General features: G+C 38.7%; 1 protein-coding gene across 2 annotated transcripts in view; it reads right to left on the bottom strand.

Annotated features, from left to right (window-relative positions):
- Window positions 1–5848: 5848 nt before the first annotated feature.
- The window catches only part of ASAP1 (ArfGAP with SH3 domain, ankyrin repeat and PH domain 1), a 130866-nt gene continuing 109243 nt past the window's right edge, over window positions 5849–27471 (bottom strand). The window contains exons 23-28 of one of the 2 annotated variants that reach the window (XM_010576917.1): window positions 22174–22335; window positions 19222–19288; window positions 16989–17047; window positions 14272–14774; window positions 10436–10558; window positions 5849–8530 (exon numbers count right to left, since the gene is read on the bottom strand). In XM_010576917.1, coding sequence (XP_010575219.1) covers window positions 8456–8530; window positions 10436–10558; window positions 14272–14774; window positions 16989–17047; window positions 19222–19288; window positions 22174–22335 — 989 coding nt within the window. In that variant the 3' untranslated portion in view covers window positions 5849–8455. The remainder of the gene's footprint in view (window positions 8531–10435; window positions 10559–14271; window positions 14775–16988; window positions 17048–19221; window positions 19289–22173; window positions 22336–27471) is intronic. The other variant, XM_010576918.1, reaches the window with a different exon arrangement.

Below are 27471 nucleotides of genomic sequence, written 5' to 3'. Positions count from 1 at the left end.
TGAGGCCCGGCCGGCCGGGGGTAGGACGGGGAGAGGGTCGGAGCCCTCCGCCCTCAGCCGCGTCGGGGGGTCCCTGGGGGTGAGGAGGGACCCCTTCGCGGGGAGCTCGGCCGTGTCCCCACACACCGGGGCGGCCTCGGGCGGGCCGCTGCGGGCAAGCACGGGGCAAAGCAGAGGGTGAGCCGGGCTTTGCAGAAATAGGATGGTGCCTGCGACGAGCCGGGGGTGCCTTCACGAGTGTGCACACCACGAACGACCCCCTGCAGCGGCCTTCTTGGCTGCAGGCTCGGCGGGAGCACTGCCCGGGCCTGAAGGGCAGGCTGGGGCCGCAGGCTGACTCCCGGGGAAGGAAGGGCACGGCCGGTGACAGTCCAGGGGACGGGGCTGCTGGCACCTCCAAACGCAGGTGTCCGTCCCTGCTACAGTCAGAGCCCGGTTAGCCGGCCTGGCAGCCGAACCAGCTCCGGTGAGATGTTGCCTTTAAGACTGAGCCTCCCAAACTCAGGGGAAAACTCATCGCAGCTGGATTTTTTTCCTGCAAATCCCAACAGCTCCTTCAACCTCTGGAGCTGCACCCGGGCACCGGAGCGGTTGTGACGTCCCTGAGGCATCTTGCTGGGTTTGTCCTCCATCTCGTGTTGATGATTGACGGCATCTTGGTGGCAGAAGGGGCGAGGGTCCCCCCAGGACACGGCCTCCCCATCCCTGTCTGCCCAGCAGGAAGCTCTCCCTCCAGCAACAGATGCTGTTGTTCTCCTGCACCATCAATCCCTTTCAGGAAGGGATGGGGATTAGATGGGGGTAACACATCTTAAGGTAATTTCTCTAAATGGCATTTTGCTGCCCGGCTTTCCTGTCAGTCTCTGGCGGGGGGCTGTGATGTTTCAGCTTGCTCTGCAGCCCCAGAGGCCCCACGCCATGGCACGGGTCTCGCTGCGACAACCACAATGGCTACAAGTCCCATCTCTGGCCCAAAGCAGATGGAGACGTGGGCGGCAGTGAGGCCAGGGCGCTGAGAAGTCATGTAGGTAACAGGACCCCTATGCAGAGGTGCTACACTCAGTGCCACCTTTTATATTCCACCAGGCAAGCAGCTAAATCTATGGGTCATGGGCAGACCAGGCGTCTGCTATACAGAGAGGGAGGCAATGACCTTGGGCAGACCCCAGTCTAAATACACACTACCTGGGGCCACATTTTGCATGAAAAACAATTAGGCAGAACACTGCCGTGGGCAAGTGAGAAGAAGAAAATCCTGCTCTCGAGGGTTTTGAAGTAGAGAGGGTTTTTCCGCCCCCAAATTTACTATTTTCTTTTTCATCTCAACTTTCTCTGCATCCCGGCAGGTAAGGGGGAACAGAAGGAGCTTTTCTGCTGGACCCAGCAGCATCTCCCTCCGACAGACCTGGCGGAAACACAGGTGCCGAGTTAAAGGATGATCCTGAGCAAAATCCATCCCTAAGCTAGGTGACCCTTCCAGACCTGCTCCAAGGAGATAGTGGGGGGGCCAGAACCACATCTAAGGTGGACCTGGGCCCTGTGTGGGGCTGCTGCCAGAGACTGGTCTGGCAGGGCAGCAGCACCTCCTTGCTTACCACCGAAAGCTCCTGCTCACAGGATCTTGGGCACAGATCCGCATATCTGGTACCTTCTGCTCCTTCACAGGACCCAGCTACTGCGGCAGCTACTTGCGTGGTGCTGACCAGATGGTCTGACTGCCCCACTGCCCTCACTCGCCCATTATTGTTTGCTAAGATCTTGCTGCTTTTCCTGGACAAGGGACCTTCGCTTCTTCGTATCACTTGAATCTCTGCATTACCCTGAGCTCTGAGGTGAGTATATGGCCCACCTATAGGCAGTGCTCACAGAAGAGCTCCTGACTCCTTATGGTTGATCTTCACGTCAATGATGTAGTTATTCATACTCTTTCAAAGGTGTCCAAGTTGTGGTTTGCTTTGCCCCCTGCTCTTCTCACACCTCCACCTTGTAGCAGATGTAGAGTTCAGATTTGTTCCTATACTCTGCAGAAGACGTGGAAGTCTCCATCTTCCAGCATCAATGAACTAGTGTAAGTTCCCTTCACATGGAGCCTAATGCTCCTTGCTCTGCCGTTACCCAACCTGCTAAACTTCCCCTCCTAAACACCCTATCTAGGCAGGCTTAGCATTTGCTGTCCTGTTTTCTGTGGAGGTTGGCCCAATTCCTGTAGGGAGGATAGAGGCTGAGGAAGATCCTGGATCACAAATCTGCCCTTCATCCCCATGCTTCTATCCACAGAGGTCAGAACTACTGCACTGATCCTGGAATTGCTCCACAAGGCTTTTTTCCAGCTCCTGGATGCACTTCCACACCATAAAAAGTCTTACCTGAAATGACAGCATGTGGCTGGATACAGCTCACTTAACTGCTCAGCTACCTGGAGCTCTTGCTTTCCTGCCTAGAGTTATTAAAGTCAAGCTACAGCTCAGTATTCAAAATCTGTAATGAATAAAGGGAAGACTAGGACACATGGATATACAGACCTTACAGCAGCCTTCCAGTACCTAAAGGGGGCCTTCAAGAAAGCTGGAGAGGCGCTTTTTACAAGGGCATGTAGTGATAGGGCAAGGGGTAATGACTTTAAACTGAAAGAAGGTGGATTTAGATTAGATGTAAGAAAGCAGTTCTTCACTGTGATGTGAGGGTGGTGAGGCACTGGAACAGGTTGCCCAGAGAGGTTGTGGATGCCCCATCCCTGGAAGCGTTCAAGGCCAGGTTGGATGGGGCTTTGAGCAACCTGGTCTAGTGGCAGGTGTCCCTGCCCATGGCAGGGGGTTGGAACTAGGTGATCTTTAGGGTCCCCCATTCCACAGTTCTACGATGTGTAGGTCTAGAGCCATGGACGGAATAGCGTGCAGTATGGACAGGTGATTACAAGCTGTATAATCTTTACTAATTTAAAAAAAAATGTCTGCTTTCATCTTTGAGATGTCTTTGAAGCAGTGCGTGGCTACTGGTGTCACCAGGTCACTAAGGCAGTCTGCAGGTTTCAACAGAAAACCACTGCAAAACCCCTGCTTAACCAACAAACAGCTGCTGACCTCTTCTGTGCACGTTCAGCTCAAGAGGTGGCTTGTCTTTCTTCAGGAGCACATTTCAATCCTTTCCAATAAGTAAGTTTTTGATTTTTATTTAAACACTAAGAACTCCAGTTCAGAGGCATGTTGACACTATGGTAGGAGGGGGGGTGGGAACAGGGAGAGATGAAAAACATTACTTTAGTAAAGTAGGTTTGAGAGCAGCTTCAGACTTAAGCTATTGCACGCTACTCCTTAGTCTTATAAGTTTACAGGCAGCTGTAGTAAGTTTTTCCTGGAGTAGTCCCTGGGGAAGAGACTGGGGAAATTAGTTACCAAAAACCAAGCCTAATGCTATTGCTTTAAACTGAACAAAGGTAAATACAATGAAATGACCTCTAACGCAGCCATTCTGGAGTAGTCTAGTTTGAGCATTCAAGGGGGATTTGTCTATACAATGGGACTGTGAGAGAAAAATCAGATTTCTAAATTTCTGGTGGTAACTGAAGCACAAGAAACATCTTCAAGCCTTAGGGAAAAAATCCCATGGGGGAATGGACCTAGTCCCACACCACCACCTTTCAGCGAAAAGCAACAAGCACAAGGGGAGGGAATGTTTCTTCTGATCAAACACTACAAGAACCAAGACCAAACTGGTAAGAACTGCAGAGTAGCATTAACACTGGATTTAAAGTTCCAGGTAAGTTTAAAGCTCATTCAAAACATTCTTCAGGTGATACAGCAAATGACGGATCAGCTTCTCCTCTGCTCTGACATGGTTAGCAGATGTGACAGCTGTCAAAAATTGTTTGTCCCCTGCCCCTGCTATTATAAAAATTACGAGAGCAGACATCCGCCTCACTGTAGACAAGAGGATCTGTTCTGTAATTTACAGAGGAACAAGGCAAAGCCTGTACTATCGTTCTTAGTGTTACTTGAACAGCAGCTGACAAGAACTAGTCAAGACTCACAGGTTTTGTGCACGCTGCAGCGCGGGGCGGGGGGGCGTAAGCTTAAGTACAAGTTGACAAACAGCACTTAGCTTATCTCAAGAAGAAACTTGACCACTCTCTCAGCAGATGCCTGAGCTGTAAATCATGTTATGTATTATAGCCCTAAAAGTATCATTAAGACAACTTGAAATAGTTTGTATTAGATAAGAAAATTTTTGGCTTGCAGCTATATAGACAAAAACATCTTACAGTCCTGTGTGCATTCTGTATCCATCTGAAAAGCCTCCAGCTGTGTTTTACAAGGGCTAAAGTGTCTCATAAAAACACCCCCAAAAGCCTTAAACTCACGACTAAGTTGATAAGTTGTCTGTAAGAATTTAAGGTCTGAAGCTGAACTTTATTTACTTTTGCTCCTCTGTCACATTCTGGTTTCTTGCCGTAGAAGGGTTATGAAATTATAACAACAGGGTAGAGTGTGAGGAAAGTAAAGTTGTTTTTTGTTGATGCTCTGGTGAACTGTCACACAGGACTACTGAGTCTGGGGAGGGGAGAAGCATCTGAAAACAAATCATATTTATAGGGTTGGAGCATTTGGGGTTTTGTTGGGCAGTGGGGAGCAATTCTGAGTTTCACTCATTTGTATTTAAGATTTGCACCACGTTCACTGGTTTTGATTACCAGTCAGTCTTCTGTTCAACCATGAGCTTTAAGTTTGCCAGGAGAAGGGTAAGCAGACTGAAACTTTGAACAAGAAAGGGAGTTCTCTGGGCATGCATTTGTCTTGGTCTCTTCTGCTCCAAACAGCGTACAAGATATCCACCTCAATTTTGACTTTGAAAAGGAAATCAATACATGTCACTAAAGAATAAGTAATACAAGTAGGACAGAGAACTAAGGATATTGGAATCAATGGATCTCTGAATGCTGTTATCTGAAATATTGTGACAAGGTAGAAACTGAGCAAGAGCAGAATATTTAACCAGACTGCTTCCCCTGCCCCACGTCCACATTTCACACACCCCTCACGCCATATGTTTAGCCTATGTAAATTTAAAAGCCCAAAACTAACAGAGCAGAATATTCTATGATCAACCCAGGCTATGCCTGCACTACAATTCAGTGTTTGAAAAGCTACCCTACCACAGTGGTCTCCTGAGTCCTGTGCTGTTGCAGTCACTGTTTTTGATACAAACCAGATCTGAGAATTCCACATTCCAACTTTTCCTCTGGCTAAAGGATGTTCTCATTGCTTTCTAGCAATTTCAAGTGGCTTGTTCTTTTTGGAGCAGTTTTGATGGGAACAGGTCTTAAATGAGAAACTTTGAAGAACCGAGTTAGGGAGGGGAAAAACAACCTCTGCAACCTGGGTCAGAACTGAAATTGTAAGCAATAAAGTCACTCCATCCAGGAAAGGTCAGTACTGCTCGAGTTGGTTTGAGAGCTGCTGTCGGGTTTGGTAGACCTGCCCACAGACAGAGGAAGGCCGTATACAGGACAGAGGGCCACGCTGAGCAGTTCTTTTCAACCCGAAGGGCCAGATGTAGAAAACAAGACACACCAGGCTGGCTTTCTGTAGAGCCTACTAGAGCCAGAGAGAAAGCAATCGAAACTCATGGACAAAATAAGTGTTTTGATGCTAACTTTAGTAAGTAAAGTTTTCCAGATAAAGGCAATTGCATCCATATTTAACAGCTGTTAGAGATACACATTTAATTGCATTATATAAGGGGTGCTTTATATTCCAGAGAAAACATTTCAAGTGTTTTAATTCTACCTGTTTGGAATCCAGACTTTCTCCCTAGAAGATACTCCAGTTGACAAAAGGGCCTTGTTCAGATATCTGGGATCAACTGAATACATTTATTTAAAAGCAATTTTAAATATTAAAAAAGTAGAAATTAACACATACAGTACTCAAAAACTGTCACATTAAATACATGTGAATAGACATGTGTACTGATGTTTTACCTTAACATTCAATGAGAAGTCAAGATTTTAACTAGTGGCATGACCAGATCCGATTTCTGTACACGTTGATGTACTATGTAATAAAAAAATAAATAGCAACTGTTGTTCAACAGTAAATAAGACATCATCTGCAGAGCATACTTCCCCCTCTGGGGGCACCTTCCCCTGCCCCTCCCCCCAACCCCTTATCAGCTAATTTTCCATAAAGATTTCGACTTTCCAAATACTATGTCATATACAAAATTGTAGACAGTGGCTCACTGAGTTCAAATATAATACTGTACTTAAACTCAATCAATATCATACATTTTCAGATTTCTTATGACCCACAATAAGCCAGAATAAACAGAACTATTGTTCCCGATGGAACTCATTTAATTTTATAAAATGCATATGTATACTATTTTAAAGAGCGTAGAAAAGAATAGACATTTGACTCTACATAATTTTACATGCCTAGGTTTTCTTTATATGATTTGCTTTTATCAGTTTATTTCAAGATCACTTAAAAATACAATTGACCACAAAAGTGAATAGGTTTTGTTCTTTAATGCAACTTAAAACATTGTAGTAATGGATAAAATGGAATGCTAAGTAAATGCTAAACCTGACTTCCTTTCCATAAAAAACAGAATAAAGTCTGAAATACTGGAGCTGGTAATACTGAAGATTAGATGCCAGCAGGCTTGCTTGCTCATTGCGTAATTATTTTTTTTTAAATAAACTTTTGTTATAAATGATAAAACCATTAACAGTTGATAAATATTTTGCATTTTTTCCATGTGGGGTTTAGACTGATATTTGTTTCTATATTAACCACAAACAGAATTAAATATTCACTGACTACAGTCTTGTAGAACTGAATTAAAAATGAAAGCCCTCAGAAAGTCTGAGATGTGCTTTTATGAAATGAAAATCTTTCCATGCAGCCAAGACAATCTGCTTTGAAATAGCAGTACTAGGTACTGAAGCCAAAAAAACATTTAAAGCAAGTAATACAAAACTACATATGAAAGTCATGGAACCTGCTACAGACAAACTATGGGAAAAACATAACTTCATTATGTTTCAGAAGTTAAAAAATGATGTTTAAAGTGACATAGGAAATGAAACTTTCCAGTAATACATTTAAGTGTTTTCTGGCAATGCAACTTTATACCAACTTTCACGAAACCTCAGGTCAAATGCAGCCTTCCAAAGATTTTCTTAGAAATTAGCTTTATAACAGTATACCTGTTACTTGGTGCTTTGAATTAAGACTATTACACTCACAGTTTAGTGAGCTCTACTAAAACCAGCCTGATACTTGTGATCTCAGTTCTATCATTAACAGCCTGATCGAATGCATGAGAGGTCATCTTAACTTCCACTTTTTAGAGCAATTAAAAATAATTTAAATTTATCCTTATATCACCACTTAAGAAATTTTATTTTAGGTAACTAACTTTTAGCAAGGTTGAAGACAGAGGGAAAAAAAACCCACAAAATCATTTTGCAAAGAGCCAATTTAGCTATAAACAAATACTGTTGCAAGCTCACATTAATCTGAATAGCAATTAAGTTAAAATGTTCTTTTCCTCAAATGTAGCTATATGACTACAGTACTACTTTTGTACAAAGGCAGGTTTCAAGTAAGCGTCTAAATGCATGCATAATGTCAACAGTTAACATTTTCTAGAAGTCCTTGGTTACTAAGAATTCAGTGAAAGAAACCAGCAAATTTCACATATATCTACTAAAGAACAATATGACTAATTTTCATTAAAATAAGTTTTCGAATGAAATAAATTTGTAACTTTTTATAGTGAGGTAATATCACAGGGGAACTGCAATCACAGTTTGGCATAGGTCCACATAATATAAACATGAAATGCTGTATGCACACCATAAAACATTACTGTTATCTGTAAAGTCAGTGAATATTTGTCTTCATAATTACACTTAACTGAGCACTATATTAAATAAATACCGAAGTGGGTTTCATAGCTGTAAACTGCATACACTTATAAACTGCAGACTGATTTTTAAATTGTCCGAAACCATTCACTCATTCTAACTTTATGCTAATTGTATATTGAAAATACCGAGTTATTAGGAACAGTCATTTCTGTACAGTTACATGGTTGACGGAGACCACCTATGTTTGGAAAGCTGGCAGTTCATACGTATTTTTAACAGCATAAACAGAGATGTAAGTGCTAGATGCCAAGGATGGCTTCAACGAACCCAATAAGGCGTGCCAGGTTCCAAGGCTACCATAATACTGGCAAAGGCAGAATAACACAGTATATTTACAATACATATAATTCAACCTCATGAGGTGAAACTTAAATGAATTCTTAATTTGTAACAGCAGCTATATATACAACTGTGCACAGGATTACAGGGAGGCAGCAGCGTTCGCTTTTGCTAAAAAGCCCGTCTTGCATGAAGAATGTGCAATGCTCAAGTTTAGGATTTTTTGTTTGTTTGTTTTTTCTAGTCTGACAGAATGTGCACAAAGGACACTGGAAAGACCCCTTTCCTCTCTGGCTGTCCTTCGATGTGGCCAATCTGCAACACAGGAGAAAAACGTACATATATATATGTGTGTGTGTGTACGTGTACACATAGAGTTCATAGACTGCATTTACTTCATTCAAAAGCAGCAGAACTGCGTGGATCCTACAGAGCATTTGCAAGTTCTTGGACAGTTTAAAGCAGACCTTAGTTAATATTTGAATTTGCATAATGGAACAAAGTAAAACCATACAAACATGTTATAAGTAAGACAAATTAAGCCAACTAAATCCAAACAGAACTAAACAACTACAATTGAATATGGAAACCTAAAAGAGCTACATAGATCACTGAATTTCAAGAATCTCACCAAAACAGAAGCCTTGTTTTCTTGCCTGATGTATCTTGCTACTGCAAGTTAGTCTACGTCTTTCAAACCCGTTCATCTTAGTTAACTGACTAAATCCTAAACATCTCACTTAAGGGAAATGTCTGCTACAGTTGTTAAGTTACTTATGATAATCTGCATGCTTCACTTAAAAGTGATAAAGGCCCAGCTATTTTCTCATTGAATTAGGATGATTCCTAATGATTTATGTGCAAACTAGTGTTTATAAGAAATCACAGTATCATTTAAGTATCCTTCATGTACAACTTCTTACGATTTGCATGATAATAATTTATAAAGAAATAGCCAAGCAACTTTAAAGGGCTCCTTCTATATGAACTTCACTTGTTTAAAATGTATAATTATAAACAACTATCAGCTACAGTGCTGCTCACTACTTTCAGAATAATAGTGTACCTCCTTCCTCTTCCACAAGCTAACAAAATGGGAAGGGGAAACATGCAGGGCTGGCCATTTCCTCCTGTAGAGCCAAATTTTTGAAGCATATGAGTCAACAGCCTTCGTTTCCCTTCTCAGATACACTCAAGCTGGAGCACTTCATGGAACTTGTCAGGCGTGTACCCAGGGATTTTAAAAAGCCACTTCACAAAACAGATTCAGCAACTAATACAACCATAATCAGGGACTGGATGATATGGTTGATACACCAGCTTTTCACTGGGCATTGCTCTTTTGATACCATCTTCTCAGTTGAAAATCTTCCACACTTAAATCATGAGTGAGAGGAAACTGTGTAGCTAGAACCAAAACAGCAAGGGTTGCACTGCACTTAGATTAGGAAATCATAGGCAGCATTGCTGTAAGAATTTGTTTTAATCAAAATGAAATCCGTCTCATTTTCCCCAGTAATAATTCTTAGGCAGCCAAGTATGATGTAGCAGGGTTTTGGAGGCAAGAAGTAGAGTGCCTAGGGAGGGTTGGAGCCTTCAAGTGGGGTTGAAAAAAAAACCTGGTGTTGGCACTCAAGAACCAAAGACAATATGCAGTCCAGGGTAGGGGGGAGTATGATACAAACCAATGGCACAGGAGGAAAGAAGGGAAAGAAAATATTAACTACCTCTCATTTAAGGAGGAAAACCATCAGCTCACAGCACCAATTATAAATAGTTTTTCAGACTTCCTGCAACCCCTGTAGGTATAACTTAACATTTCTGGTGAACTGAAGATAATTACATATCTCATTTTTCATGAAGGGTGTAAGCATGCTAAATGGAGTAAAAATCACCACTTCTTCATTTAATGAAAGGCTGGTGTGCATTCCAAAGAGTGACATATATAAGTACGTGTTGTTATGAGCCAGCAATAAAGTCAAACCTAGTCAGGACGGTTCTAGCAGACTCCCAGGAAGAGACAGACCTTACCAGAGAAAGGGGACCTCCTCTCATATGAGTTTAAGGGCTGGATGTTAGCTCAGGAAAAAAACCAAACAAAATAAAAAAACACCACCCACAAACCAAAATAACAAGAAACTCCTCAAATTTGGAAAAAGAGGCTTTTAAAGGAAAGTCATACAGAAGTTATGTCAAACTATAAAAGGAAAAGATACATACCCACCACTCTTGGTCCTCTTCACCGGTTACAATAATTACTTCTCCTTCAACAAACGTGAGCTCATCATCATTATCTGCCTGACAGTCATAAATGGTCTTCACTCGCCTAACTTTGTTTTTCCCCTAAAAATAGAATGAAGTTTTAGACGAAGGACACGAGGAACAGCAAAACCATACATATGATATCAATTTTGCCTTTTAGTTATGTTTTATTTTACAAGAAGGTAAAGACTACCAAATTGCTTTCACTGCAATCAGGTACATAAAATCAAAAAACTCTGCTTCAACAATGTTATTAAAAAAAAACCCAGAACGAAAAATTACCTACACAGGTGTAGGTTTTCTTTTTCTTAAGATTCAGAACTCACAAGAGACTTTAACATGTAGTGCATGGCTTAAGTAACCTATGCTTCCTCCAGTAAAGAAGATATAAATAATGTCTTTACGTTGTTCCAGTCCGCAAACACCCTCTTTTTCCTTTAATACATACTTCATTAAAGAACCTACCATGAACAGAAAACGAAATCCAGTCTCCTCTCAATGTTACAAGAGAGGTAAGGGCTGAGGAAAATTCTGCACTGAATTCCCAATATTCCTTACAGTTTTGGGTTTGGATCTAGTGCAAAAATACAGTATCCTTTCATTTCAGATCTGCTTATAGGACTGGAAATTATTTTTTGAGTGATTTGCTCATCCAGAATATTAGCAATTTCTTACCAAAAGAATCTTAATTTCAGGTGGCAGTGCTATTCTGTGATGATAGTTCACAATAGATATTCTCGCAGCTCTACCATTCTGAGGCCAAGTATTTTCTAGGTCATACTTTGCTGCATACTGATAATTCATATGAAAAAGCCTGAGCCATGGACTCCTCCCTGAACATATGTTTCTCACGGCAGGGAAAATGCTTTAAATTATTTCCAAATAGAGTAAGGAAGCAATATTCACAGCAAAACAATCCTGCTACTTTATATTCCTGTATTTTCATACCCACACTTCAAAAACTACATTTCCTTCTTTGAACAGAAGTAGTCAGATAACAAGAATGCAAAAAAACAAGAGCACAAAGAGATGAGAAGCAGAAGGGCTATGAAGGAAAAAGTCAGCAGGTTTAGAGGAATTTGAGCCAAAAGTAACTTCACAGAGGAAACTTCCTAGGGAGCCTTCTCTTTGCTATTACCTACCCACTTAAAATACCTCCAGGTCTTGGCAAAAAAAAATAAAAATCCCTGCAGATGAACAGCAGAACAGACACACAGCAAAGAACGTTCATACTAAACTCAAGGTACAGAAAAATAACAATTCTAGAGGGATCTAAGGGACAAAGCAGTTGCACAACAACGTAAGACAAATGAACAGAAATACCTGAAGTGAAGTTCATGAGAGATCAAAGGATTTTTTACAGCAAGGATTTGCTGCAGCAAGAAGTTACTTCAAAGAATGCTTTCTCTCTTTTTTAAACAAATTCATGTAATTTGAACAAAACTCGCAACTATCACTAGGGATTGGAATTCAATATTAATGGGTATTTGGGGCCAGTCCCAGCTTTCAACTCCAGAGGACCTTTACAAACTAAGAACACTTCCAATCAATACCCTGGTGATGAAGGGAAATAACTACTTCTGCCAGATAAAACTTGTCTCATTGAATAAAAAGACTAAGGAAAGTTAAATTCCTCTAAACTTAGAGAGCTGCATGCAACTTAGCTTGTAAGAACACATGAAAAATGATGGAAATTGCTCCTGGTTCCTTCTGATTAGTACCACAGATGACATTTGAATATTCTATTTCTTTCACTTAGGAGAGCAGTAAAAAAAATAATTCACATATGAGGTGTATTTAATCTTGGGAAGGTTTAAAAAAGGATGGATCTGAAGAGACTATATATTTTCCAGAATACAGTTTGGGGCACCGATGTGTAAAGAAATGGAAGCAATTACAGGAAATGTAATCTGCAACTATAACCCAAATATCACCCAGCCCACCCCCAACTCCTTGTATCCAATATTAGTACTTATTAAAAAGAGACTTTAATGCTTAAGACTGAATAATAATCAGCTGCTGTGGTCATTAATAATCCCTCCATGTTCTTATTTACGTTCAACATTTTTTTTGTTTAAAAAGAAATAGTTTTGTCTCCTTTATATAAAACTCACAAAAGAACACTCAAGTGCTCAGTATTATTTTAGAAGCACTCAGAGCAAGTTTCATTTTTCTAAAAATATCCTTTCAACTCCTTACATATTAACAGCTTCGGTATTTTTACCTAATAATTCTGAACAATTGATTTTCTAAAAGTTCCAATAAATTTGTGCTCATCTATTTAGTGGCTAAATAGTCAAACCCAAGAGTGAAGTACCCACAAGTACTACTGGCTGCTGTCATGGGTCTTACGGTTGCACTGTGATGTAGCATTTCACCAGTTTGTGCGGAGAAGATAGAGCCAGAGGATGAAAATGGAGGCAAGATACATTTAAGAGGAATTCCTGCACATTATTACTTGAGCAAAAAAGACTGCAGCGAACAAGAAGAGATACACGTGTGCATGCAACAATGTGTAGAAAACTGGAAAGTAATTATCAGATACATCACAATTTTGATCACTGTAAAACAGCGGAACTATTTAGTTTACTGCACATATGAAAATGGCTGAATTTGGAGAGCACTGAATTCTTCCTCAGAATTTTTCTGTATAAAGTGAAAGTTTAAAAAAACCAAACCAAACAACTAATCCACTATTTCCTTTCTTTCCTTCTTCATTAAAGTGACAAATAGCTGAGAATGTCCAGCATTATTTGTCGGCTTATATTTAAAAGTACTTAAATAAACAAATCGTAGTTGCAGACACCTTTTGATCAGATCTCTGTACTATTTTATTTCTTCTCCAGAACACTCAGGAAGCCCAAGCAACAACCCTGTCGTTCTCAGTCAGGTAGGAGCTTACAGACAAGTCCATGAGAGAAGCCAAGCAGAGTGATGGCTTCAGAGAAAGAGTGTTCTTTGACTACAAGAACAGAAGTCTTATTTCTTTTTACATAAGCGCTTTGCATAGCCAATTTGACAAGCAAAACCCTCTCCTTTTTGATGTATCCTTAATGATGAAAATCTTAAGAGAGCTTTGGAGTTTCATAAAATTATTTCAATATACATATGCATGAAGAATCCTCTGTTGGATGGAAATTGCACTGGTTAGCCAGATGAACAGCAAGATGAATTGGGGGTTGAACAAGGAGACTTGGAATTGAGTTATAGTTGTAGTTCTGCTACTACACACCATCCAGCAATGTCAATTTTGCCACTTCAGAAATATATCTGAACCTTTGTTAACCACTTAAATACATCGACATTAAATACTCATGACAGGAACATTTACTAGTTTGTCACAGTTGACTTTAAATTTATCTACTGACAATAGGTGCTAACATTCCTTCTTAAAGATACAAAAATCAAATACATAAATATTCTAGTAATCTAAGGCACACAAAGCAGTGAGCAAAGACAGCAAAGAAAACTAGCAATCAGTTCAGAAGTATGACTGGCACAGATAAAATTGCCCAAGTTCCCTAATAAATCTAAATACACTGTCATGCTCCCAAGACTATTGTTTTATGTTGCTAGCATTTGTTTCAGCATACAAGAGGCCTTGTAAACCCCCAGCATTTGCTGAAGCTGCTTGGGAGCACAAAAAGACCTCCTCATTCACCATCCTAGCCCATAAAGTTATGTTGTTTTGTGTGTATAGCTCAAGGGTGGGTTTTGGTTTTTTTGCACAGATAGTCCTACAGTAACTTCAAAGCCTTCCATGGATAATTTCAACTAGCTGGAATAATACCTACCATATTTATTTTCCTGGGAAGTGGCACAGGGGTTTCTGGCAGGGTATGTGTTATGTCATTAGACTCTTCAGATGCTTGCCTTTGGACGGTGTCTCTAGATTGTACGTTTGGAGAAAGATCTAAGGAGTGAGATTTTTGATTTGCCTCTGGGGGCTGAGGCTTCGGTGATGCTTCTCCACCTTGAGATTTAGCCAACAGCTCTCCTAGCTGAGGTTTTGGAGGAAGGTCCTTCATTTGCGGCTTTGGAGGTAAGTCTCCAAGTTGTGGTTTTGGTGGCAAGTCTCCTAGCTGAGGCTTTGGGGGTAGTTCTCCAGGCTTTGGGGGTAAATCTCCCACTTGAGGTTTCTGAGTTAATTCAAGAGGCAGAGGCTTTGGGGGCAAGTCTCCAGGTTGTGGCTTCTGTGGTATATCGATGGACAGTGAGGGCTTCTGAAAGATTTCCGTGTGCTGATGGGATTTATCTATTGAAAGATGATGACTGGTTTCTATTTTTCTTAGTGCCACTAAAACAAAAGAACATAACAATGGTTTTTCACAATCTCATCTTAATATTAAAGAACTTAGGCACATATCAGAACAGTAATTGTGCAATGACCACATGTTAACTGAGTCCTGATAACTGTCCATATGTCCTCCTAGTCTATGACAAATGCCAGGTAATAAGTCTTTACTTTAACCCTCTTTCACTGAGATCTCATTTCATTGCTCCTACTGGAGCCCACAAGTGCTTAATCCAACAGCTACTTGGTGTCAATTTATAGATTAACTACTTAAGGTGAAATAAAGTGATTGCTTTTTGGGCCTAAACCAAAAAATAAGTATACGAAAAGATGTATTTTGCAAAACAACCTATCAACCCACTGATGTGACTGCAATGGAAATTCTCTTTAATGCCAATTATTAATATACACAGTTGAACTCCATACAAAAAAACCCACTGAGTCTCAGGATTAGTACTTGTAAAATCTTAAAGAAGAGAGCGAGTGAGCATGCATGTCTATACAGTGCATAGAATAAAGGGTATAATAGACATTCAAACTAAAACTAATAAAAAAATTGTAAATATTTACAATTTAGTAAAGATTAGAAGTATTAAACGAGCATATTTTGCCGGTTTTATGGAAGGAAACTGAAAATAGCTTTTGAAATAGGTTTTTGTCCATGTCATGCATTCATTCTACTGCTAAGTTCCCTAAGAAAACTTGACTGAGATCTACCCTAAAGACAAAACCAAACCCCTAAACCAAACAACTCTGTATTAAAGCAGATGAAGGGGACAGAAGAGAAAAAAGTTACAACCCACGATGAAAGAAACACATCTTGACTAGAAGCAATAATTTCCTATTGTATTCAGCATTGCTTTAGTATCATGTAATACCAGCCAAAAAGATGGCCTGACATTTTACTATGAAAGCAACAATACTCGATTTGGGTATCACCTACTGCAATAACACTTCCATGTTATATTTATGGTTATTTATAGCAAAAAAGGAAAACTGTGCATAATTTCCATTAAAGAAATTGTATAGCTACTATCAGATACCTCATTTAAAAAAATGTCTGTGTTGATACTTGTATATGGCTTTGTCTCCTAGACTTATCTAGTAGCAAATGTACAAGCACTGATCACCCACATTGGTTTGAGGCTTAAGTAAATGATATGAAAAAACTGCTAGTAGCCCTTATCAAAGTGCTTTGATTGAGCCCATCTTAAATTTTCACCTATATCATTTTAAATCAAGGAAGCATTGACTTCCTTTGCAGTGGTACCCCATTGTGTCATTGGTGTGTCTTTCAAAAGATGATACCATAATAATTGTAATTTAATAAAGTTGAAATTTCACATTTGTATTTTCTGTTAAAATGATTTGCATTCTCAATTTCAGTCTTCTAGCTTCAGAAGTTTGGACAGGCATAACTTCCTGATCTTCAGGCTCTATAGTGATCACCCACTCATAAAGATATAGTGTATTTTTGATAGATTCTGTATCAGACTGAGCTAGAAAGTAGGTCTACTTTCAACTTTATAGTCAACTGCTGCGATAATTCAAAAAACTATATAAAACCTGCTGTATGAGTTTAAAGAGAGACTAGAAAAAAGTGTTTCTAAAAAGAAAGGGCCATAAGGCATTCACTGGGATGATGGTCTCAGCGAGTTCGTCACCAATATATAAGCAAGCATGTAACAGTACCTGATTCTTTTCAGAGTATTTATACGGACAACAACCCTGATCACCAAAACGTGGCAATGAACACAACACACCTCAAGGGCATCAAGAAATTGGACTGATGGATATTAGGAAGAAAAAAGACTTTACCAACGAGAGTGGTCAAAGTAGTGGGAGCCCAGAGAGATTATCCACGGAGATACTCAAAATGCAACTGGATATGGCCTTGAGCAACCTGCTCTCATGTCAAAAAGTTAGCCCTGCTCTGAGTGGTAGATTGGACCAGCTGATCTCTTGAGGTCTCTTCCAGCTTCAGTTAGTTTATGATTTTTTTTTTCTTTCTTCCTTATGTTCCATAGATCTAACTATTTTTTTAGTTTAATAAAAACCTTCTCAATCTTCCAAAATCCTTTTAGTTTTGCTGAAGTTTCATGGTTTGTGCCATTTTAGAAATAATGCTGAAAAGATTCATATATTTAAAACAAGTATCTATTTTCACACACATTTAGAAGATATCATTATGGGAATACCCACAAAAAGAACACTTACCTTTTTGAGGTAGTTTGGGAAGAACTCTAGGGCCAAGTGCAGTCTTTGCAGTCCCAGTGCTAAATCAACAGAAGAGAATTATTAGTGCTTACAACAATTATATACTTTTTCTTTTCCTTTTTTTTTTTCCCTCTACACATCTATAATCTAAAAAAATCCCCATTTATTTTGTTTCTTTTGTATAACCAACTTGTCATCTTGTCTGTGGATCAATCCCAAAACTCAAAACACTATTAAGAATGAACTGCTTTTGCAGAGAAAAAGACATACAAACCCCACGCAGCTTTTATGCTACAGGGTACATTTATTCCATGAACTATGGTATGTGCAAAAATGTACTCTGAAAATAGGTGAAGCTGAAAGACCAGCTCAGCAGGCAGATGCTGATCATTAAGGAAAATTTGGTCTTTAAAGTAACTATACTGAATCATTCAAAAACATAGTATGTCCTTTGTGTCAGTGGTTTGAAGTTTTCTAGGACTGAGCCTATGCTTTGTAGCCTACCGCACGAGTATGATCTTGTATTACACACAAATGGCAGCTGCATTAGGAGACAAAGTCTCTGCTACTCCAAGGAAATACTGATGATTGTGGGAAAATAACACTGTCAACCCGTGTTACAGCTGTGTTAGTTACTCATAGTGGTAAGCAACAATACAAGGAGGACAGTTGCAAGTAATTTAATTATAACATAAAAATCTGAGATGGTTGCATATTGCAAGAACTTTCCATCTATGCTTTCTGTTGTAGACAATTTTTTTCAGAATTAACGCCAGGATGGCTCAAATTTGCAAACATGGCACGTGAGAGCAAAACATACTACAAGCTTCAACAAAAAACCACCAAATTTCTTCCACCAAAACCACACCCAAGTCACTTTTATAGAAAATGACTGTAGAAGAAGAAAGCCAATTGATTTAAGGCATAAAAATCAAACAATAAAAAATAAATAATCACCTAAAAATAATTACTCAAAAAACAAGTAAAAAGAAGAATGAGTGAGGAAGTTGCCAGAATATGTTCAACGGAGCAGAGTCTTCTGCATCGACAGCCTTGATTCTGGTGTTACTTGTCTCTGAAGCTAATGTTTCAAAACAAGTATGATGAAACACTTTTATCTTATTCCTAGGTTTTTTTTAAATAGTCAAAATATATCATGACACAAAACTGAAAGAACAACCAAGCTCAATCTTGATTCAATAAGTAATTACCTCGGCCTTTATCTAATGTCATCAAGCACGAGTATCACACTTTTACCCTTGTCTTACAAGTATCAAGTATGGCGCCAGCTCGTTGTGCTGAAGAACATTGCCACTTTTTCCCTGAATATCCAGTGCCACCTGGTTGGGTTCAGCAAACACAGCAAGTCAGCTGTGCTACCAACACCACGTCCACTGCCTGTCCTGACAAGGCAGATCACAGACTGAGGAGTGTCCAGAAACTCTACCTACACATCTTCTACCGTGATTTGTTTGACGTTACACATCCATCTCCAGTCATGGCCTGATCACGCACACTTGTGGTCATGCAAGGTCTCTGTCATGTTGCCTGAGGCACACATTTATTAGAATTACCATGCTTTGAACCTCAGGAGCTTGGAATCACAACACCGATAAAGGAGTAATGAAGTGACAGGAATGTATGGCTATCCTTACTACTTCAGTTATTGAAAAAGACACTTGTAATGTACTGACCTGATGAACTACGAGCTAAAAGCAGTTTGTGTTACTACAGACTGTATCAGCACATAAGCTCGACAGACTGGAAAACAGTTAAGCTGGAAGACTGAGATTAATTCTCTCTCTTATAGAGCTATCTTCGATGCCAACCTGTACCGAGTGACACTTCTGCAGCTAAAGGCATGAGACCTCACACTGAAACAGATAAAATGAAATGCCAGGAGACATGAAAATAAAACTTTTGTCCTGCTGGACTGCAGTCTGAGGCAACATTCCCCAGCTCAGAGAACACTTCTGTAGGAGCAGTAGATAGATTCTGGTACAAGTCGTTCTGTCCATCCTGCTGAAAGGATGAATTGTGTATGGACAGCTATGAACAAAGCGTAGGAGGCTCAATGAAGCCAAAGTATTTGTATGGCAGTAAGGCATGCAGAAAACTAATGAAGAAGCATAGCCTGGATTTTTATTCATATGAAAGACAATTTTTTTCTAATTTCCAAATTAGTTATGTTTACATAAATTTTCATCTTTGCCTTCATACACACAGATTTTACCTTGACTGCTGAGACATGCCCTCAAACTTGTTTGCAGCCTTAGTTGAAGGTGGGCCCAAATCATTACCTGAGGTGAAAAAAGCACAATTAAAGAAAAAATCATTAGGATAACTTAAAAATAATCAGCAGAGGGTGCAACTTAAAGCGAAGTACACATTCTTCCAATTATCCTCTATACGACATGTCTAAAGATTTTGAAGATCATTCTTTATTAATGATTTTGCAACTGAAAAAGCAGCAGGGACCATAATAATCCAACTTGACCTTTCATACAACACATTTTAAAACAACTCACTGGTAGCTCACATCTGCTGGCAAGGAAAGATTTAGTGACATTGTTGAGTTACTGCTGCGGGGCATTTGTTTTGAATATCGTGTTTCAATTTTCTCTGAATAGAAGGAGACCCTGCAGGCCAGTATCAAATAAATTTATTGTAGATGTTTACATTTTACTTTATGACGCACATCGTCTTAAAACTGCCCTGAGTTTGATTTTATTCACAAAACATCAGATTTCTAAGGATTGGTATTTTATCCTACATAAAGAATAGCCTTTACTGATTCCGTGACTAAGTCAGTAAGTTACCATAACCTGAATATTAACCATTAGTAAAGAAAAGATCCTGGGTATGCTCAATTCTGTCAAAAGGCAGCAATATCCAAACCCAAGTGTTTCTGAGCTCCTTCAGCAGAAGGCTCCTCTTTCATGAGCCATCACCATTCCCAAGGTACAATTATACTATGTTGGTTTAGTGCCTTTATCATTCCCCCTTCCCTCTTCTATTACAGCACATCTAAACAATCTTAGAACCCACTTCAACAGCCATTAGTAAATTCTGTTACTGAAATAGATGTAAAGTGACAGTTAACGATCCAAGAACACAAAATACTTCCCAGGCAAAAGAATGATGTATCTGCCTAGACACCATTCTTAGTGCATTGAAGTCTAAATGAAACAGCAGAAAAGGCTCATGGTGAACCTTGCTAAAAATCTTTACATTTAAAAGTAAAAAAAGAAGAAAAAAGGTAAGACAAACAGCAAACCCTTCACATATAGATCCTATGGATAAAGCAAGGAAAAAGCTCTCATGGTTGCTATGGAAATCCAAAATAATCCAAATGACATTTTTAGAACATCTTTGAATAGGAACTTAATTTGCTTAGATATAAGCTAAGGATTGCTCTGCTTGAAACTTCAACTAATGCACAGATTAGAAAACAAATGCTGAAATTCAACATAACAAGAAATGTAACAGCACAGAAAAAAGCTTCTGAAAGGGAAAGCAGTGAACATTTGACAATATTCTTAAACCAAAACCACAAAGGCAGATACAAGGAACTCCCTCTTTTATAAACACAAAACTTAATACTTGCTTAAAATCCAAATGGACTTTGAAACAAGTTTTTGTTCAGACCTCAGCTACGAAAAAGGGGAGAAGAGGCCCCTCTTCCATCCATGGAAGTTTAGTCTGCACTGTAGAGCAGGGAAGAGACAGAATATGCAATGTTCTTCTCTGGCCCTGCTTTGAAAAGGTCTTCTGCTGCTATAAGGTTCTTCAACTCCATACCTGGACCTTTCCCACATTTTCCTTTGCCTTTATCTGTTGTCTAATATTTTAAAAGAAAAGTTAGCACTAGCTCAGCATCTGTTCCTACCACACTTTTCATTCTAATAGTGTTGCATTATATAGTATTCTAGTATATGGTATTTTAGGTACTGTTTTGGACTTAAATATTTGAGCTTTTGTAAAATTTTTGAAGTCCAAGTTCTTCAAAATGTCTTTACTACCTCTGAAATAGTACAAGGCTGTTAGACTCCACAACATAGGAAACATTTTTTCCATATCCCAGACATGTGAAGAGTAGAGAACTGAAAAGATTGCCATTATTTGTATTCCTTGAGAAGACGACTTTGCCTTTCATTGGTCTCTGTACTTCTCTTCATATTAAATCCTAGATTAAATTACATATTCTACACACAAGTACTCCATGATTTACCACAGTTAACTCAATTTGCTAAGAAAAAAAAAATGGTGCTTTTGGGCTTATAATTTTTTTTTTTTTTTGACTAGTAATTTCATGTTTATATTGGAACAGAGAGAGGATACTCCTAAGACATAAGTAGTGTATGGATGACCCCCCTATGTAAGTATTGGATTCCAGCTCAAAAGTTTACAGATTTATGGAAATCTTGCCCCCAAGACTAAAATTATAGAACATCACACGGGCCTGAGATTTACAGCTACTAGGAGTTGACTGCATAAAGCAATGTTTATTGAAAAGAGGAAGAATTTGAGTAGTCTGGAAAACAGTTTCCAAAAAGTTTGTCAAAAACGTATCCTGTTAAAAAAAAAGTGCTGTTTCTGTATAACTGCTGCAGGTAGAAGGATGCAAACCTATCAGTCTTTGTATATGTACAGACAACATCACAAAACCCGAAAACATATTAAGACAACACATCCCCACCAGCTAGGTGCGAACACTTTACAGGAGGGATTTGGCACAGAGCCCAAGGAGACAAGCTCTTCTGGCAATCAGGAGAACTACACAGGTTCATCGAGGTCTATCTGCCCCAAATCAAGATCCATCTAGATTAACGAGCTGGTCAGAACAGGAGCAGGGGTGAGGAAGCAGATGCAAAGTAGATGCAGGAGATGAGGGGGCTGAGGTGAGGGCAGCCTGGGCAGCTAGGGTAGAGAGAGGGAGGCAGCAGAGGAGATTGAATTGGGCCCCAGGGGAGTGTGGAATATTTTCAGTTTTCTCAAGCGAGACTCAGATACAGAAGCCTGGAAGCTAGAGTGACAGAAGATAGAACTGTTGATTTATCTGAGCTGACGTTACATCAAGCTGCAATCATTGGAAAGCAAGCATCAGGTAAAAGAAACCAAAGATCATATATCATCCATCATAAAGGTTTTCCCCTGCCCTTTTGTTTTGCATTTCAAAACTCACCCCAAGGAATTGGGCCCTTATTCTGGGGTCCATGAGGTAGTGGGCTTGGTGGGTCAGAGAGGGTTCTTTTGTGTCCTGGGGGTGGGGGAGGTGGTCTCTTCTTGGAAAGAGTGGAGCTGCCACTAGAGGTTTGAGTGCTTAGAGGGAGGGTTGAAGGTGGGCCTGCAAAATAACAAACAATCTTCTTACAAATACATGTGCATTAACGTCAAAGCAGCACTGAAAAATTCACAGTCAGACCCACAGTGAAGTGCAGCAAAAGACTAAAATAAAAAGACAAGCCATGCCAAAACACTGTTTAGATTAAACGACACATTCACCACATTTTTAACCATCTTAGCTGTGGGAATATAAGCAACTTGACAATAGAATGACACGTGCACTTATGTTTACACAGGATTAATCACTCCAGGATTTCTAATTTTAGGCACTGGGTTTTTTTTAAAAAAGAAAAGCAGCCAACCCATGAAATCTTAGTTTTAAGTAATATTTAGCACGTGGGATTAAAATCACTATTAATTTATACCAGAATGAAATAGCTTTCTAGATGTTCTATTATGTGGGGATTTTTTTCCCCCTCCAGAGCAACCCATACAAATTCTGTTAATAAACTGGGGGGACAAGGGGAATAAAAATCTATCTACAAATTTTCCTTGCATTTTGAAAATAGGACTGTAAGCTTAGTAAGTTTTTTCTGTAGTTATTTTCCCTTTTTTTCTGTGCCTTAAATACATCAGACTGTGTATTCTTAGAGCAATGCAAATTGTTGTATACAGTGTGTATAAAATAAACATCAGAAAAGCCCTTTCTGAGACTGAGATTAGATACTTAATGGTAGCATTGCTTATAAGAGTTTACACAGTCGCCCCTACCCTTAAACCCTTTATTTCCCCCTGCATCAATATTGGCACAAGTAGTATTCAACACAATGCATGTTTTACAGGATATGGGAACAGATTCATGTTAAAAGACAAAATAACCCAGAGGGACGACAAGCGTTTTCCCTAATCAACTTCACCATTCACCTTCAAAAACGTCTTTAATAAGAAGCTCAAGGAAGCAGGCAGTGCAGGGCGCAAACAGGCAGTGAGGGGACAACTGCTCAAGTCAGCTGCCATTACCGCCAAAAGAAATTACTTGTAACATTTATCTAAATTAGTTCTACATTAGGTTAGAATAGCTCTAAGGGGTTTGTTGTTGGGGTTTGGGGTTTTTGTTGTTATTGGTTTGTTTGTTTTGGTTTTTTTTTTAATCTACCCAACAAATAACACTTCACTGCAGTCATGATTTTGCAGTAAGTTTTGCATGTAAGAGAGCTTTGCCAACACAGGCTCTGGATAAATACAGGAAATCATCAAAGTTTTAAAGCAAAGTTTATTTATACCTGAAATTTCAAGTCTATCATCACATATTTTTGTAGCACTATAGAACCAACTTGCCTATTTTTGAAAACGTAACTTATTTGAACAGTATTTGCGACAAAATCTTCATTTTACTAATCAGCATATACGCTAACCTGCACACAGAACTAGAGCTGCCTCTTTAAAAATATTTATTACCAGTCTCTATAGGTAGACTGAGAATTACCAAAGTTTGCATTCCTTCCTAAATTACTATATATCATAAAAGTATTAAGATCAGTGAAGAATAACCTTTGCTAAAATTCCTCAGATGAAATACTAAACATTGAAAAAAGTAACTTCAATTATTCTATAAGCATGTGTACATTTGCCAGATATTTTCAGTGGGTGCCTTCCCTCTTTCTTAACGCCAAAGAAAAGGTTAATAAAACTGCCCATAATGAGTTAATGATTCAATCTATTCACTTCCAGATTCAAACCTGGAAGGCCTTTTGCTGCTCAGGAGAATCTGTCAACCACAACCCCAGCAGGATTTTGGGCCTGGCTTTCCATTAATTGCTCAGTCTTGTAAATCAAATTATGTATTTTGCAATTGTTCCTCTCACTTTACTTCCAAGTTCACAAAACCATTAATTGACAAGAAGTCAAATGTTAGTGCAAATTAATGATTGTTCCCCAATTTGCATCCTTTCTCATTTTAATTTCTTCCCTGAGCTTAAGCAAGCAAGCTAATTGAAACCACACATTGAAATGTTTCTGCCAGCAAAAATAAAAAACTTTTCTCATGCTAAGTTTTGCCTGACGATCCCCTAGACTTCTGCAAGTTATAAATTCTCTAGTTCACTTAAATAAATATGAATCAAAGGTTGTTCTATAAACTGTAAGTAACTCGGAGTATATCAGTATATGTCAGTATAGTATTTTTCTCTTGTCCTGACATCTCAAAAAGGAGTTACACGCCTCCAAAATGTATGCAAGTGGGAATGGCCAACACCACAGAGGTTCTGTCCTACCACCACCTAGTGTCCTGCTGTTTGTGCTGCACTCCAGTCTTACCACTCAACGCTAAGAGGGTCTCCAGCCCCGCCACAAGTGACAAACAGTTCAAACTTGGCTTAAAGGGAAAAAAATGGAGGAAATGCATAGAAATAGTATTATGCGCTTATCACAAAAATAAAACTTCAGACATTAAGTAAAATTTGTACTTTTTATTGCCAATAAAATGAAGAATCCTCCTCTACAAAAATAAAATTTAGTAGGATTAAAAACTCTTTAAATGTGGTTATATGGGTATATTTTTTGTATTTCACACCAGTAGTGTATCTCCAGACATCACAGAAGAGGTGAAAAACATTATCACTTCACACCCGTCAAAAGTTCACATGGCATACAACAGTTACAGGGAAAAGGTGAAAAGGTGTTAAGGTATTAAAAATAGTGCATCTTTTCAGACTCCTAGCATTTGTTCCTATATTAATTTCATGGAAGGGTTCCTATATTAATTTCATGGAAGGGTTCCTATATTAATTTCATGGAAGGAATAAATATGAATTTAGAAGGCATACACTAACAACTAGATGGCTGAAATACAAAATACCTGACTTTCAAATAAACCGAAAATAAAGGAAAACTTCAAAACATCTTTTCAGAAAGAGGCATAAAGTCATATCATGCTTTGAATAAAGCAAACGTGGGAAACATTCTGGAATCTAAATCAGTTTATGGAAACAACTGGTGGAATAATACAAAGATCTGATGACGTATGGAGTGTCAGTAAAATTATTATAAAATACTTTGTATTACATATATATATATATATACACAAAATCTCAAAAACATTCTTACATGATATTTTTAACTATGCAAGGCTAGCCAGATATTCCTAAGTAATAATCAGAGTAGTTATTTTTATAGATCAAAGATATTTTGTGATTCTAACCAGGCAGCAAGTAAGCCAACCATTTCTTTTCCATAGGCATCTTAATGATGATTTCTCACATAGTTGCAAAGTTCACATTTCGTGTAAATAATTTTCCCTCACACAAGCAAAAAAAATATCTTGACCTAGAATTTTTTTTTTTAAATTTAGCTTCCATTGGGCTCTCTTTTCTTCAGTTAGCTGAAGCAGTTGCTTTCAGTAAAGCTGTTGTCATCTTCTATCACTTTTTCTTAGTACAGGGATCATGCTTGCATGTGCAAATAGACCAAATCTCAAATGTATTGTACTAAGGTAAATAACTGAAAAAGGTCTGCAATTAATAGTGCATTGCCCTTCAGCTTTTGTGCAGTCAGTATAGTATCTATTAATTTGTGTACTTGTGAAACCATGCAAAGCTGTTACCATCCACTCAAAAAATAGTGGGTTTAGAGTGTAAAAACCTCACATTTGTATTTATTTTTTACCACTTAATGAGAGATATGGAAGAACCAGTATTCCAGTTAATGGCAGAACGGGTACTGCAAAGGAAAGTAAGTTTATATTAAAAATAGTATTTTCATTAACAAGTGTGGTTATACTTATTTTTAAAGTTCTTATGACATTTTTGGAAAGATATTACTGAAAACATTCTTCAGTTTGTCTTGCTTTAGATCATGTATCTTCAGTACTGAAAATTAAGACTATAGTTAAAGAAAAATTATCACAATCGCTCTGAACAAGAAAGCTAAGTATATACATTGAGTTAAAAAAAAAGACCCCAAATTTATATTGAAAGATGTTGTATTTTGGATTGATGCACAAATATAAAACACGTGAAATCAACAGTTGTCACCCTTCTCTTCCTATTATGGTATTAAAAAAAAAGGTTGAGTGGGATAACTAGTATTGTTTAACGAAAATTTACAACACATTTATAAGAATATTTAAAAAATTAACTCTAAGTGTATGCTGGAAAGCAGTAGAATCCTGAAAGCATTCAAAATAAATAGAAGAAGCTGGATACCCTCAAAGACTAAGGTAACAGAAATGAGATTAAGTACAACAGTATATGCAAAGTTAAAATTCTAGACTAAGAAAGCATTTGTACTTTAAATTAGAGACTCTGGTTGAAAATGGTAGTAGAGACTACCTGTGTAATGCCTGACACTCCATAGTATGATGCAACCATGAAAAAATAAATAGCTTCGATATAGTATTTCCAGCAGAAAAAGAAAGGTTTTGCTGCCGTTCCTATGCTTCCAGTCAGTTGCATTTAAGAAAGCTGATTTAAACAGCAAAGGTACAGAGAAGGGCTAGTATGCCAAAAGGACAACTTGGATGATAGGAGAATGACAGTACTCTTCTATCAGAAAAGGTGAAATAGCTTGGTTTGTTTAGTCTAACAAAATAGAAATGGAGACTTGTATGATTGCTTTCCAGATAGTGCCTTGATACAGACACCTATGACAGAAAAAACACCGAAGCTAAATGATAACGCTGGTATATGAACAAAGCAATTTAGTGGACTTGAAAAGATTTCTAATCCTGTAAGCAATGCAGTAAGACAACTAGAAGTTACTAGTCCATGCAAATAAGCTAATTTGTTTAGAAATTGAGTTTGATCAAGTGAAGAAGCAGATTGTATGACATAGTATCTGCAGTATCGGTGGACTGCAGCCACAAAGGAAGTGCCTTCTGGGTTTATGTACCTAACATTAGAGCTGTGAAAAAGAGTGTAAAATGTGCAAACTTGTACTGAAGATCCAAACTTAATTCAGTGAATAAAACTGATCCCTAACCTCCGTGTTCATCCCATGTGACAGAAATAGGTAGAACCATTCAAAAATGAATTCGCTTTCAGCTAAAATTAAGGAAACCTGCCTTAGATTGCCTAACACTTCTACAAAACTAGTTAGCAACATTGCCCTCACATTGGATTTGCAATTAAGGTTGTGCAAAAGCTTATTTAGCTACTGTGTTGAGTCATGCAACTACTTATATGTTGATTTTTTTGGGGGG

This window comes from Haliaeetus leucocephalus, unplaced genomic scaffold (assembly GCF_000737465.1).
Source record: "Haliaeetus leucocephalus isolate CR32 unplaced genomic scaffold, Haliaeetus_leucocephalus-4.0 Scaffold555, whole genome shotgun sequence".
NCBI classification, from domain to species: Eukaryota; Metazoa; Chordata; class Aves; order Accipitriformes; family Accipitridae; genus Haliaeetus; species Haliaeetus leucocephalus.
The sequence above is the reverse complement of the archived record's forward strand: the minus strand, read 5'-3'. Positions and strand labels throughout refer to the sequence as shown.